This window comes from Diplotaxodon limnothrissa, linkage group LG23, assembly GCF_057381915.1.
Source record: "Diplotaxodon limnothrissa isolate DT_005_m linkage group LG23, D_limnothrissa_male_GT1.1, whole genome shotgun sequence".
Lineage (NCBI taxonomy): Eukaryota > Metazoa > Chordata > Actinopteri > Cichliformes > Cichlidae > Diplotaxodon > Diplotaxodon limnothrissa.
In genome coordinates this window covers 4,656,426-4,672,754 of record NC_140617.1, presented here as the reverse complement: position 1 = coordinate 4,672,754, position 16,329 = coordinate 4,656,426, and the positions used below count along the sequence as shown (strand labels likewise).

Below are 16,329 nucleotides of genomic sequence, written 5' to 3'. Positions count from 1 at the left end.
TCATCATTTCATTTTTGTAATACTTAGGCAACGTTGGCTTATAGGTCCAAAGTTATAATATAAGCCATTTCTAGTTCAATTTGCTTGATGGTTTGTTGGTTGCTTTATGTTCCGGTTGGAGTTTGCTGTGTTGGATGGCTGTAGTAGGGTGGTAGTGGTAGTGACTGAAGGGGCTAAGGGATGGGTGGAGGTGGGGGTAGGGGGGGTTGGGGGCAATTTTGGAGCAGACAAAGTCGCGGGGCAACTGCTTCTACCTGGTAAAGTTCAGGACTTGTGTGTCTTGTTAGTCTTGAAGGAGACTTGCAAGACGCGGTCGCCCAACCTGTAGCCGTTGAGACTGGCGATGGCCATTGCCGCCTCGTCGTAATTTGTCATGGTGACGAAGCCGAAGCCTTTGCACTTGTTGGTGTTGAAGTCACGGATCACCTTGACGTTGTTGACTGCGCCGAACGGCCCAAACAGCTGCCAGAGCACGCTTTCGTCTGAATCTGGGGACAGGTTGTACACAAAGATGCACCAACCGGTGCCCGTGTGCCCGGGGATGTTCATGCCAACCAGGCTGGTCATGCTGTCAATAGTGATAGGTGAAAACCTGAGAGGAGAGGCACAGTTGGGAGGAAGAAGAGAAAACGGCAAGCGTTAACTGGGCAAGTTGAGGCACACAGAGAAACAGTGTCTGCATCTGCTGTACATGAAATCGCCCTAACCAGTGAAAAACAAAAAGGTCCTGCCATGATCCTCGCCTGAATCGCACGCTACTCTCTACAGCCAAATAGTCTGGTCAAGCCACTGATCTCAAAGCCAAACCACACCATATCAGATAAACATGCAAGTACTCCGTACGAACGTATGTGCAAATATGTCAGGGCAGTCTGCATTCGTTTGCTAAGCTGCCACTAAATCCTGCAAGAACTCTTTGGCTCTGAAAAGTCTCCTGTCTGGAATGATGACGGCGCTGTGTGCGCTATGCTGTATTTCTGCTGAGTGGCTCCTTTAGGTGTTAAATTGCAGGAAGTCGCTGAATTAAACTGTTGCTAGAAATTCATGAAAGATCATGCACCAGCCTGCTAAATCTGTTCTCATTCGCCTCATAATCTTCTCCTTTTTCTTGTGATGCAAGAGATTTGAATCCTCAGTTGACTTCACTTAATTGCCTTTCCGCTCAAAGGAAAGAGAGAGGAGAAAAAAATACCCCCACCTTTAAATAAAAGGTAAATGAGATAAAAAGGTTCATTTCTTATGCCACCTCTCTTCAAGAAACGACTATAGGCATTATTGGGAGTGCTTTAATTGAGATTTCCGCTTTGCTGCAGCTGTCTCAGAGATGGCTGCTTTCTTAAGGAAAAGGAGGGAGGGAAGAGGGAGCAAACTAAATGGAAAATGGAAGCACTTTACAGCCCAGTGGCATTAAGGTACAAAGTGTATTCCTCCCCCCTTCTCCCCTCCTGCAGAGCGTTCTGATCAGTTCTACTCCAGAGCTCGTGGCACTGATCGATAGCGTTGCTTGCTGCTCGGGGCCCAGAGCCTCCTGTTTCCAGTGACTATATGTGGTCAATCACTACGACCTTCCTGCATGACTTTGGTCATACAGAGTTTGCTTGCAGTTGTTTCGGATGCTAATACTTGCCTCAGGTTAGCAAGATCATCAACCGTAAGGAGCTCTTTGCAGCAATTACACTTTTGTGATTTAGATCAAATTAGTGTGTATAATTAAGATGACATGGACTCATAGTTATAAATCTGCAATATTTTGATCTATTTTTTTTTTTAAATTACCTACCACCACAAGACTCTTGCAACAAGAAACTAGGTTATAATAGACACCAAATCATGTGGCCTCCCTTTCTTGTTGAGAGGATCCTTTAGGATGAATCGTAAAAGGCCTCACTGTCTGACATGCTCAGCCACACTCAGGCCTCTCTTATGTTTAAAAAAACTTCATGCCAATTGTAAATTTAAGCTGGACAACGTCAGGTTTCTGGCTAAATGAAGGCTAGCTTACACTGGATTTGTGAAGGTGGAAATGAGTGTGCCTGTATGTATGTGTGCGTATGGGTGTAAGCGTGTATGCAAGCATACCCACCAGAGTGGGACCGAGCACTAACCAATGTTACAGACCAGACCACGGGTTGCATAGCAACTGTGTAGCTGACCAGATATCTATTCTGTCCTTTCTAAAGCTAAACCATTTCCAGCTCTTAACACTTTCCTTCTCTTTCCTTTCAAAAAATAGCCCCAGATCACTGAAAAACACTTGCAACTTGATGACATGCTTTGCAATCAGGACCGCTAAATCAGACACCTATTTTCACCTTTTAATAAAATGATGTAAAGACTCGGGTTGAGGGTAAAGTGCTTACTGGAGAGCGTTAAACCTTTGAATGTCATATTGCATCACTATGAGAGTGTTATTCTGCAAAAACATGATCTTGTTTGGCAAAATTACAGGTTTTTAGAGGAACTTGCAAAGAGAAAATATCTCTCGAGCTAAACGTTGGGTTCTGTTTGAGTTTCTAAGCTGACTGACTGATGATGCCCCCTGTGCTTGCAACATGCAAGGTGCCACCGTCAGCACATGGAACATCTATCACCACAGTGGCTGCTGCTCTGGGTTATGTAACACCTATGCTGGTGAGAAAGCAAAATGAAACATGGAGGCGAAGGAAAGGAGTTTGAGCAGAGCAGTGCTGAGCAAAGCTGGAACTGTCTGCAGTGAAACAGCATTTCCTGTTTCCAGCAGGGATCCAGGTTCATCTAGCCTTATCAGAAGTCCTAGCTAAACTTTTCTTGAATTCTATTAGCACTACCAAGAATGTGTGCAAAATTTTTATTTTGTCATAGGTTGTATCTGACTGACAAAATGTTTGATTCTAACATACATTCACAGTGACAAATTTAAAATTTGACCCTAAAGGGAGACCAAGCTCTAGATTTATGGCGACAAGGCAGGAGAACCTGAATCCAGTAGAAATAAAACCAACACACCTAGAAATGAGAAGTTTTACACCAGAGAACAAAATCTGTTGAAACAACCCAAAACAATCCAAACAACACCAGCACTTTCATAATCAAAACAAAGCAAATTCATCACCACTGAAAACAAGGCTGATTGGGTTTTTTTTTTTTTTACACTTTGAGTGGTTGGGAAGGTTTTAAAGCCAACTGAAGCTGACGGGGGAAAAACATACAAACAAATCAAAGAACCAAGAATGCAGTTGACCTTGAACAAATTTGCAAATGCAAAGTGATTGCAAAAATGCAAGGAAAAAAATAATAAAAAATAAATAATAAAAACAAACAGGAAAAAAGGATATTGAAAAATCACTGAGTCAACATGGACATCTGGCATTGGGTGAAGTTTTTAATTACCTCTTTACGCCATAGGCCATATTAAGCAAATTGTCCAGCCTGTAAAGAGAAGGAGGGTTCTGGGGTTAATGGTGGGCAGATGGTCGACTCACTCAATGGAACTAATGTTAAGTCCCTGCAGGAACTGCATGGCCCTCCTCACTCAAGAACAAACAAACCCATCTATAGTTGGTCCATTACACTGAGGAGCCCCACCAGAAAATGCTATCATCAGTTAATCAGTGAATCTACAGTACAATCAGTATGCTCTGCACTCGCTCAGTCGCCCACTGAGCTTCTTCGTAGGCCTCATCGTAGCCCTGCAATCGGGCACGTTAATATTACTGTAGGTGCGACCATTTAATTCTTACACAGCAGTTGACTGGTCACAGTTCAGGATTACAGTTGCACACATAACACTAAGGGCAGGCAGTGTGTTAGCACAGCATTGCTCTAGGCCATACTAGTATGATAGCCTAGCCGCAATGCTACACAATTGCAAATCGTAATCTTGCATGTGGGTATCCATACAATTTATGACACCACATCGATGGTTTATTACGATGGAGGTAAATGAGAATTTATTTTCAGGTTCTACGCTCCTGAATTTGTGTTAACTCGATTAAGAGAACACTTGAGATGGCAGGAAATGATCAAGAGTTCTGTCAGTGTAATGGTTTGGCATTTGAACGATGGTGAGCGAGAGAGGTGACGATGATTAGTCGTGTTTCTATGCGATGGGAAAACACAAAAGCACAACTGAATGTTAAACTAGGCGTGAAATTTTGAATGCTGTCTTTGTGGCTGGGGTCAACCTGTTAAGTGCTAACAGGTCGGGTGGAATGGCAGCGTGTTAGTCAGAGGGTGTGCTCTGTCTAAAAGGGTTAGATTTGGGGAGATGTTCTGCTTTCGTAATAATTTCTGCCTGCGAGCTACAGCCATTGCAGTCATCTGGGGTGAACTACTATTTGTGTGTTGTTTAAGAACCAGGCAGGCTTTGTGTGTCTGTCTGTGAGCTGGGCTTCGGAAACCTGTGGGCTGTATGAAACGTTGGCCCTCTTGGATGGATGCAGCCTGCTTAGTGACTCAATGACCTTCATTCCTCACTTGGGTCTGGCCTGTCTCATGTCTTATTAACTCCTCTGGCCTAATGGACAGGGGCAACGGCTTATTGAGCAACAGCTGGCCAGCGACGCCTCGTTCCTCTTGAAAACACTACAAACTCTCTGACTTTGACTCGACTGTCAGGGTTGTTTCTCCTTTTCTCTTGCTTCCTTGCAAAAACAGGAACTCACACAGGCACACAATCTTCTATGCGGTGCACATTTTAAAGAATGTTAAATTTCAATAATCTATATTTCAAGGCAACGTTATCACTGCCTTGAAATATAGCCTATATCACACACACACATCCTGATTATTTAAGCAGTTGTGCAGCCTTGTAGTAAATATCTTGCATATTAATAATAATAATCACAGTACTATTTGTATTAATCAGGTTAAATGAAATTTACTCTGCCTGTTAGAGATAACAGATTAGTAATCTTCTAATCAGGGACAATTTAACACCAGGATGCCAGGTAATTGTAGCTAATTCTCTTATAAATGAAAAACACTGCAACATTGTACTAACCTGTGTTCAAAAATATTAATTTCACAAATTAATTTCAAGACATAATCTTCTGAGGGAACTGCTCAATTTTGTAAATAAATTGATAATGTGGTGACCTACATTGAAACCCCTCATTGGAGGTAAATTACATAACCTTTTCACAGTTTACATAAACCTTCTGGGTAAATGATAGACCTGCTTATTGCTTGGCTTCATGGTGTGTCTGCACTGTAGCACTGTTCTCACTTAAAATTACCAAGCAGTACAAAAGCAGCCCTAAAACAAAGAACAAAAGTGGAGAAAAGGATATACGGAATCATTAAAACAGTAATTAGCTCATTACGTGGGGAGGGAACGAGCAGCCTGCTTTGTGGGTAAATGAGTCAATTGGAGAGGATGCTCAGAGGAGAGGCGCTCCAGGCTCGGGAGCATGAAGACACCTGCTGGCCGATGGGCCGTTGGGCCACAACAAAACAACCTGCTGCTAACACACTCTCTCGCTCTCCTTTCTCTCAAACATGTACGAATCCACACTGATGCAAGCTCGCCACGCAAACACTCTGCCAGCTTTTCACGCTGCCTCTCCAAGCTGGATGCAAACAATAGGGCTTTTGTGCTGTCTGTCAATGCATGTTAATGGTGGAATGGGCGTTTTTGTCTTTTCCTTTTTGAAACAAAAATCTGTTCAATTAAAATTGGCTCCTGCCCTGGATATAATAAGGCTAATTTGCTAATTAGTACCATTAGTTAACGACAGAGGATTGGAAGCAAGCGGGGATCTAGGGCTTCGCGTATTGTGCTTGAGTCGATTATGTTTGCCGTCTTGGAGAGGGACCGTACGAGCACATTATACATTAGCTTGCGTTACGGCAGGCCCACATGATTTACTCACACAGGACAGATGTAATTATCGCTGCAGCAGGATTGTACTGTGCCAAGACGATTTATTAAAAACTTGGGTCTCCTAAACAACATTCTTACTATCTAAAACAACTTTAGCATCTATGGTGGATTTTATTTCCAGTACTCGTTGCTAGGTGCACATAAAATGTGTCTAACTTCAAAAATAGTTGGAAGTAAGCAAAACAAGAGATCGGTTCTGAATAAATGCAGTTTTTCATCCTTAGTCCTTCTTAAATTTTGTTAAAAAATTGGAAACCACACATATCAACCCCATTTATAACTTTTAAGTGTTAAGGATTTTAGCAAAGGGCTCGGGAGCAGAGAGCAGGAACACAGGGACACGGTAAGGAAGTGTACTGTGGTTGTGAGTTGTGATGAGAAGCGACAGCTCTCCTGCAGAGCCTGTAAATTGGCTTGGCGTATCACAGACACACAGCCACGCTACATCGCTCAGGTGTCACACCAGGGAAGCTGCTCCAGAAGAAAAATACCTTCCAAGCTCTGACTTTGATGGAGAGTAAACAGCACGACCGGCTTAGTGTTATTGAAAGAGAGGAAATTGTGTAAGCACATATTCTGTCTTCAGTTCTAAAACATTCTTGTTGGATAATATGATAGTGTGATGTTTCTGTTTTCTTATTGGTTACTCAGGTGAAAGGTAACTTGAGCTTAAGGAGTACGCTCAAACTACCTCTAGGTGCCATAATATGATGATGTTTGGGTCTTTAATGACAGCATATGACTGGGTAGGATGCCACACAGTGTACGAACTACTGTATATTAACTTGGTGTTAAGATTACTGACCTGGGCAAAAACATTTTTTAAAGACATGAAGATAACATTAATTTTGGGAAGCTGAAATGGGGTTAAAATTTAAATCCTGATATTCATTTTGTAATGATTTGTTTTAACTGGCCCTCTGCTGACTGGATTTAAGGCCTCAGTCTCTTGAATAATGTCAGCTTGTAATGCAGTCACAGACTCATGCAGTATTTATAGTATTTCATGTCTTTCATGTCTGGTAGGGGTGATAGCTTTCGGTCCAAAACAGTGGACAACATCGTGCAGAATGAGTGTAAAATTAAAGGACAATACCTAACAGTAAAAATGTATCTTTTTGTTTTGCAAAAATTATGGGAAAAAAAAAGATATTCCTAATATGTGTTTTTGCCCAGGCCTGAATATGCCTGGAAGCATCGACACGATGGCAGCATGATGAAATGAGGGGAAACATGTAGTTGTGAATGACAGAACCCCACAGTCTCTTATGAACAGTTCCTCTCTGATCTGGGTGGACCCACGCAGAGCTCTCGCTGACTTACGGACACCTGCACCAGGTGCAATGCTCACACCTGTTGTTCAGAGGATGCTTTTGCCAAATGACTGTTCACAGGAGAGAAAGTGCAGCATTGTTGTAACACAGACACTGGGGTGACTCATGCTCTCTGAATATAAGTGTTACCATAGATATAGAAACACAGATATTGTGTTTGTGATTTGATGTGTGTCTGGGTAGTTCTCATGCTGGACCAGTCAGGATCTGCTAGTAAACAAACTATAGAAATGACTTAATTCTGAACCCGTTTTCATAAAATCTGCTTCGTTAAAGGTGTGAGAAATTAAACATGATACTCGATACTGAATCGCATTCAACATGTCCAACTGTTACTCAAGCGTGTGTAAAGTTGAAAAGAATGAAGCTTATCAAAGACAGGAAACCTCTGACTCTTTCTCATCTTCTTCCACTTATTCAACTCAAGGTCGAAGGGAGCTAGAGCCAGTCCATCAGTTTAGTTCAGTTTTATTTATATAGTGAGAAATTCACAACAACAGTTGCCTCAAAGTGCTTTACATGGTAAAAACCCAGCAATATTCGAAACACCTTGTCTAACCCATGCATGTCGTTGGAATGTGGGAGGAAGCTAAAGGACCTGGAGACAGCATTCAAACTTTATTATTAATCTCTGCCTCTCTTCTACAGTGTGTTTTTTGTCCTGTTTTCCACCCGCCACACCCAACTGGTCATGGAAGATGACCGCCCCTCCCTGAGCTTGGTTGTGTCGGAGGTTACATCCTGTTAAAAGGGAGTTTTTCATTCCCACTGTTGCCAGGTGCTTGCTCAAAGGGGGTCGGCTAATTTTTGGTGCATCCCCAGTAGGGATTTGACCCTCTGGCAACAGTGCTAACCACGGCATCACAATGCTATAGAGCCCAAGTGTTCACAATTCTTTAGCATATATGTTACTGCAACAACATACTCATATTTTATTCTAATTTAAGATTAACAATATCTGCAGTATGGTTTGTTTAATGGTAACTGTCCAGCCTGTGGACATGGAGGAAGTGACTTGATGTACTTATCATGACTTAAGTGTGTAGAACAAAAAAATACCTTCCTACTTCATTAATAAAACAATTAAAGAAATAAAATTTTAAAAACAGAGCAGAGCAGTCGGCCTTATAGCACTTGCAAAAGCTGAGCAGACTGATATGAATAAGAGTATCTGGAAAGTTAATCTTTGCTCGCTGCATGGCAAACTGAATTTCACGAAATGAAATTCATGCCCTTTCAGACATGTCAAACCACAAATATGACACCTAAATTTCTAAATGTAGGGTAACACCTGATCCAGAGAGCACGAATAATTATAACACCTGATTGCATTGCAAACAATCATTTTGGCAAAAGGCTGCAGTCCTCGGACACACGGACATATAACGGCTACATAAAGCAATGGCCAATGAGGTATCTAACTTTGTATAATGATGGACACTTGGTGCGTGTTTTCCAAATCAGGCCTGTTGTTTGGAGTAGACATGTTTCCTAAATTGAATGCACTGAGTTTCACGTTGACCAAGAAAAATCTGTATGAAGTTTAAGACTGATAGCTGATCAGTAAACATTAAATCAAATTATTTTAGTTTCAGATTGTGCGATACACAAAGCATGGCTGTTTGTGAAGCTTTCTAGTAAATACTTTACTTGTTTTCCTTAATTTCTACATAAGCAGATGACATTCAACTTGAGATTCCCAACCTTGTGAGCAGATGGCCCAATCATGTTGTTGATTATCTTATGTCTACACTTTGTTTTCAATTTGCTACTTTAAAACATCTCTGAAAAAGAGCCTGGAAGGAGGAGGTGCCACTGGTTCTAGGAAGTATGTTTCAGTCTCTGAAATCCTGTTATTTTATTATTACTTTTTCTTTTAATGCATTTTTTTGGTCAAATTAGATACAAAAGACTCTGCAACAAGATCATGATGCTGTTATGTTATAGCTATCACTTTAAATTAGCTTTCTTTCTAAGAAATTGTGCTTTTCATCACTTTATAGCAGATGCCCGCTGTCTCAGGCTTCCAATTGTTTCAAAAATTTACCTGAAGTTTAACTGAAAGTGAATTAATTTGAGTTCATACAAGGTTGTAGATAACATCAAACTTGCGTTCTTATGTGGACACATTTGGATCCTTTCGGATTTTCATTAAAAAGGTCTTTTATAATGCTGCTGTTGCTCTTTTGTACTTTGGAGCATCTTGCGTCCGTCCTTAATAGTGCTCCAACAGTGACTCATGTAACATAATCACGTTAATTAAATGAGACTGGGAAATGGTCTGAGAAAGACTTTTACTTTTGGAACCAGGCGCACCCCAAATGGCTCATCACGCGATGTCTCTGACAAAAAAATCAGGCTGCTCATACTGGCTGTTCAAGGACAACCTACTGTCTGCAAGGCTGCTTTCAAAATTACTGAACAGTGGACCAGCCACTCCACTTCAACTGGAAATTTCCTGGGCTCGTCAAATTAATAGTAAAGATTTAATACTGGGTCAGCGCCAAAGGTTTGGAAACTCTGCATTAGACACATCACATATAGAGATATAAGTAACGATTGTGTCGAAACTGCCTAAAAGCCTCCCCTCCCCACCTTCTCCTCTGTCGTCCTCCTGCCCCTGTACTCACCTGAACCTCTGAGCCTGGTGGTGAAGGGGGCCAGGGTATCGGCGATTAGGTGACTGGTAGAGTTGTGACAGAAGAGCTTGGCTGGTCTTCTGGCTGGGGTTGTTGGCGAATTTGACCGTTATAGGCTCGGCAGCGCCCGATGGCTTCTGGCCATTCAGGCCCTTGATGGCCTCCTCAGCCTCTATCCTCTTATCAAAGCGGATAAAGCCAACACCTCTGGAGCCACCTGCGGGGCCAGCAGATCAGAAACAAACAGGGGCCCCTTTTACTTTACAGGTATCAGACAAAGGTTTACTGTCTATATATTTAAAAGATGTCTGTGCTGCTGAGTAGCACTCTTACTTTTGCACATGATTACTCCTATTTAAAGATCCCACACAAATAAACAATGACATCATGCTCCACAGTGTAAAAGAAGCAAAAAAAGTAATAAATTGTAAAGTATTTTTAATGCAAATGGCTTTGTACTCTAACAGTAACACAAATACAGCCATACCCACACATACACACCAGCTACACACACTGTGGCACTGACCCAGAGGGTGTTTAAAGCCACAAAGTCACGTCTTTTCTTACGCTCATTCCAGTCGCAGTCACCCCTGCACGCCCTCCTCATGCACCGCTCTCCGTGACATTTGAGCTGTTTCCGTGGCGATATTTTTGACTGCCACCTGAGAGGAACATTTAGGGAAGCTCCCCTGGTGGGTCCTTTACTGGTGCATTGTGCGTATTAAGAAGTGTGCATCTCTATACGTGTACATGTACATGCGTATATGTGTACATATGTGTATCTATTAACGGATGCTGTGCCTTGTTTTAATGAGGCTGCCTGCATGGCCCAGAGGATGCTCGCGCAGTGACAGCAGCACTCTGCCGAAGAGACTATTTACATAATACTGTGTGCACACAGGCATGTCTATGTGACTGAGGCTGAATAAAAGAGAGGAAGTAAGGAAGAGGGGAATGTTGTGTATGAGCATCATTGTGTGCAGTCTCTCTCACACACTTAAAAGGCACTCCTTATTGTTATTCCACATTTTGTTCATGCCAGCCCGCTACTTCCTGTTGGCTCGTCTCATGGTACTCGCTCCCCTGAATTCTCATTCTGTTAAGCACCTTGACCATCTCACTCCTTTTGTTCTTTTCTTTTCTCCAAAGACGAGCACCAGAAGGTTATTTACTTTCCAGCCAAGCAGAAAGATAAAAACGCTCTACGAAAGCAAACCATTCATTAAAAATTACTTATCTTCTAATAAGGTGAAATCCAGTTTAAACATTTAAACCAATACATAAATGTGACTGTACTCTGGATTTACAGCATTGTGCTTTTCCCTCTCTCTCTGTCTCTTTCTCTATTTTTATTTTTCTTCAGGTAACTGATTTGCATATTCTCTGCAATTTTCTTGCCTCTTTCAAATACCGTGCTGAAAGTATTTTCTTAACTGTCACCACAACAAAAGGAGCTCAATTACTGCAAACTGTGGTGATCAGTGTCCTTTTGCAGCAACAGAAACATGACTTGTGAAAGAATGGCAATATAAAAATAATTTTCAAAACTAATTTGCTCTCTGTAGTCTAACATAATTTGTTTACTTTTTCTGAAAAGTTTTTTTTTTAAACTATATAAGCAACAACTTTCTGACTTTAGAACTTATACACAAAGAAACCTCTTACCTCAGAGTCTTTACCGAATAAAAAGCACTGCGAGGCTCAGATTTGAACCACAGCATTTTCTTTATGTCTGGTGGTTGAACTCATTAACTCTTACTTCATAAAAATGTTTTTTTAAATTCTCATTTTTTAACCTTTCTACCTCCCTCTCCCCAGACAGCCTTTCACAAATTCTCTTCCCTTATTTCCATTTGTGCCAACTCTGTACCTGCACATTTTAATTAGCTTGATAGAAGCAGGAAAACGAGCAATTCTAATGGGATGTACATAGTGTAAACAACAGCCTCTGTTGTTCCTACAGCTTTCTTTACATATTACAGTTGTTTTCATGCATATGTTGTGTGAAAAGTGGGGAACAGTGCGTTTGTTTCTGAGGTATAGTAAATAACAGTTTTTCGCTAATGGACGCTGGGCATTTAAATATCCCCAATGCCTTAGTTTACTTTGATAACTGCAATAACCCTACTTTTCTATAAGGCGCTTGGCAACTCCGAGAGCCTTGCTCAAGGGCACCTCAGCGGTAGTTAAGAAAGACGAGAGCACTGCTCATTCACTTCCTCCACTGAGATGAGTGCAGAAGAGAGGACTCTATTCGTCCTTTAATCCTCACACTTGTTTGGCCTTGAGCTCCTTCTAAGCCGGTTCTTGCTGGAGGGCCTCCAGACAAACGCTTGGCATACAGATGAAGGCCCGACACAAACACACAAACACCCATTCACGTGTGCACGCACATACTTATGTGATGACTTGAAGAGGTGCTATTAAGAATGAAGTGCGGAAAGAGGACTGGAGGTGTCCATGACCATTTTCGATGGAGCGTGACCAAACCGCAGTGTTTATATGAGAGCGAGACAGAGAAAAGATTTGTGTGTGTGTGTGTATTCTGTTTGTTTTATGTATGCACCAGCTTCTCTTGTCCTTGAGGTTGCACAGTAGCATTGTAAGTAGGTGAGAAAGGTTGGTTGGCAGGAAACCTCATCACCCATAATGCTGTACTTGTGCCTGTTGGCTCTGTTCAGTCAAGAATGCTCACAGATCATGTAATGAAACAGAATGAATGGGTTTTGCGACATTCACAGCAAAAATATTGACAAGCCTTAGAGTTCTCATAATTCCTCAGTGCGTCTAATAGTGAAAGTACTGCCACGTCACGAAGTTCACCCAACATCCCATTGGGGTGTCAATATGTGAAATGCATTCTGAATCCAATTACTGTTGCAGTGAGACAGCCGCTTCGTGAAATGATAAAGATTACATTTCTCTGATTTCCTTATTTCAGAAAATTTAATTAAAAAATACCCAAAGTCTCTTGTAGCTTTCAACCTTCCCACCCCGACTGTGACACAGAGCCCCAAGCCCATTTCTTCCAGGGTTTGCGTCACAAATATATAATAAAGCACTGAGCATTTTCCTAAAACAGCAGAGCTCTGCAGTTTTTAGAAAGTGTTACTAAGAGAGGACTAAAAGATTGTAATTGTTGGGGATTATATTCAGCAATTGATTAATACATGCTGGAAAGCTAGTTAGTACTTACTGCAGCAGTATGGCACATTTAGGATTTGGTCAAAATAAAATACAATGCCCGTGTTTATGATAGGAAAGAAAGACGATCCAATCAAATAGCACGGATCGTTAAAATGTTAACTTTTGTAGAGAATACTGGCGAACAAGCTGCAGATAATACGTAGCAGCATTGCTTCTTTACCGGTTTTGCTCCTTGGTGAAAATTGGTAGAATATAACGAGCCTTGAAAAACAATGCAGGTATTTTTAAGAAAGATAAAAACAGCTTCTTAAATCCATGCACCTGTTCTGTTTTTACCACTCTGTCATGCCATATTAATGTAATAAACCTTGAGAAAGGTTTATTTGTCTCCGGTTAAACAGAGTAACAAAAACAAACTCGCAATCTATGAAGCAAGCTGCCAGTCTACGAAGTCCAACCTAATGACTGTCCTTTCAACCAGCCCCAGAAGCCTAGGCCTACTTATCACCCACCAGCCAGCCATACAGGCAACATTAGAGCACAATGTACTTACTAAGGTATACCAATCGGTCTTTCTCACTCTCTCTCACCTCTTACTCTCTTTTTTTGCTCTCCCTCTCCTCCACAGTAATCAACAGAGGCTTATGTAACTCTCTCTACCTGTGCTTATCTCTCTCTAACACACACCGACAGGCACATTGGCTGCCTTACTAATAACACGCTGCCTCAGTCCGGGGAGGGGGAAACAGAAGGAGTGAGGATGGGGGATGAGAAGCGAGCGCTTGGCGTGGGGATGGGCAAGACCGGAATGAAAAGGAGAAAGGGAAAGAGGGGGGGATGAGAAGTAAGGAAGGAAAGGACAAAAGGAGAAAAGGTAATAGAGGAGAATGTTAGGAGGTGACAGAAAAAGGATGATGATGAAAGGAAACAGTGCTATTCTTGCTTGCTCCTTCCCAAACAAAGCCACTCTTTCTCTAAAACCCACTACCATTTCCCCAAACACTGACTGACTGACAGAGAGAAATGACTGCTCCTCTGAGGGACCAGAAAAAAGTGAGGTGAGAAACCTGGCTGCTGGATAATGAAACACACACACACACATACAGAATTTCTCTCTCTTTCTCTAGCTCTCTGTCTCTCACACACATCCATCTAGCACAATGTATTCTTGTAAGCAGGCCCACTCTGGCAGATGCATGCACCAGTGCTCGCATGCATACGCAAAATCTTGTTGTTTTCCAGTGTTCTGTTTTCCCATCTCCCCTCCTTTTATTTTTATTTGACGTACAATTGTGTGCCAAGAGTATCAAATTATTAGACTTGCCTTTCCAAGAGATTTTTAATATGGCAGAGACAGAAAGAAACTTCCTACTGGCTTCTAATTAGAGGCAGGGAAAAAAAATGCGATGTCCTTGTTTTAAGTAGCATTAGTTTGCCTGGGTACAGATGGCATTTAAAAAAGCAGTGAGAAGAGAGGCTCAGAGACTTTGAAGAGTGGAGGTGCCCTGTGATTTGGCCTCTGTCAGAGCAGAGCTCCAACCATCTGTCTGGTGTGTGCGTACGCATGTATTGATGTGCATATCTATATGTGGTTTTGTGTGCGTGTGTGTCGACTATCACAGAGATGGAACGCACTCGAAAGATTACAGGAAAAACAAACTCGAGGCAGAGAGATGTGAGATGATAGCGTGAGTCAAGGCTGCAGTCATCCCATCTACAGGAAGAAGCTCTCTGCTCATATCACCTTGACCGTTCTGTTCTCTGCTATTGGACAGACAGAGAACAGGGAATCAGTGTGGTGTCAGTCTGTAGAGGAACATTCATTATTCAAGTCAGTAGAGGAGAGAACATACTAACTGTGCAGAGAAAGGGCAGTTCCTTTGAGGAAAAAAGGTATTGTTGTAATGCACAAGTACTATATTTACTTTTGCATTACAACAGGTATGAGAAGAACGGATCAAAAATGGGAACTAAGCAGTCGTCCTCCTCGCAAATGAGGCACTGACTGGAAAGACAAGCAAAGCTGAAGTTTAGGCTGTAACTGCAAACTACAGAATAAAGCTGAAGACCACAAATTAATATTTACATTTAAATCAAGACCAAAATTACAAGTTCAATCTAACTGCAGAGATGACGCCAGTGTAAAGCAAGTTTGTACTCTAGGTTACTTGATGGCTTTTATCACTCCCCACATCAACAACAGCTCTAAAAGCTTTTCTCCAGTTGACTAAATGCTTACAGCGATCTAATGGCAGCAGGGGAAATATATTATGTGTTCGGTCTGCAGCTTCTAAATAGAAATGGGCTGCGCTAAAGCGTTTTAAGCATATGCACCGCGAGTACTGTGTTTATATCATGAGCAACCAACTCCAGACTGCTGCAGAGTAATTCCACGCATCACATCTATGCATCTGAAAACATAAAAACGTTCGGTTATGACCTTCTGGGAGCGCATTTTCAAAACGGTTGAAAATTGTGAGACAATAAAATTAAATCTTTCTTGTTTCTCTTGTTGTTGTTTTTTCTCTCTTTTTCTGATCTAAAAATGTCACCTTACAGGGGGCAACAACTGCACTCTTTGTGGCTTCCTTTCCAAAGTCACCGGCAAAAAGGGTGTTTCAGGTAAAACGAAAATAGCTCTGATTAAAATATAATTTTGGCTAAACAGGTCCTGTTCTGTGCAGCATTATGCACACTGAACGTGGTCAGACTTTTAATACCTCCATAAACCTAATTTCAACTCTAGCATTGCATATTTGTGATGCTGCCTGTCGAAAAAAGCTTTTATACATTCTCAGTTTAATGCTTCTTTTTGCTGCCTATCATACAACTTTCACTAAATATTACATATAATTTCATTGTGCGTGCAAGATGCACCTATTAGCATCACAGGCAATCCCCATCACGAGTTATATGACAGAATTAATGCTTGCTACTTGTTACCATGGGAATCTTTTCTCCATTACCTCCTTCCATCCCACACAAAGGGAAATGTGGCATCAGCCTTTTTACAGTCGGTCCTTACACACAAAGAGCAGCAATTTAGTTTCACATTAGGGCTGTCATTTGAAAAAGCTGTGTCTCCGGATCAATTGTATTTGCAGTCATTGATCAGGTAAGCATTGACCTCTGTGTGCATATGAGATGAAGACCTAAGAATAGCCAGCTATTGAACCAAAGAGGTCTCCGATATTGCATGTGTTTCAGATTGGTGTGTTTGAGGCTAGCTCAAATCAGCTGTCAGAACATAAAATCACGGCCTGACCGCCTTCCCCGAAGGTTAGACAGAAAGGCGGGAGGGGGAATCTGGCGCTATGCGGGCTGATAAAGAGACAATATGCTTATC

At 41.7% G+C, this 16,329-nt stretch overlaps 1 protein-coding gene across 2 annotated transcripts in view; it reads right to left on the bottom strand.

The window, feature by feature from the left end:
• Nucleotides 1–264: 264 nt before the first annotated feature.
• elavl4 (ELAV like neuron-specific RNA binding protein 4) overlaps nucleotides 265–16,329 on the bottom strand; it is a 70,410-nt gene continuing 54,345 nt past the window's right edge. For both annotated transcript variants that reach the window (XM_085349017.1, XM_085349019.1), the window contains 3 exons: nucleotides 9,828–10,053; nucleotides 3,370–3,408; nucleotides 265–592 (listed from right to left, as the gene is read on the bottom strand). In XM_085349017.1, the coding sequence (XP_085205143.1) occupies nucleotides 265–592; nucleotides 3,370–3,408; nucleotides 9,828–10,053 (593 nt within the window). The remainder of the gene's footprint in view (nucleotides 593–3,369; nucleotides 3,409–9,827; nucleotides 10,054–16,329) is intronic.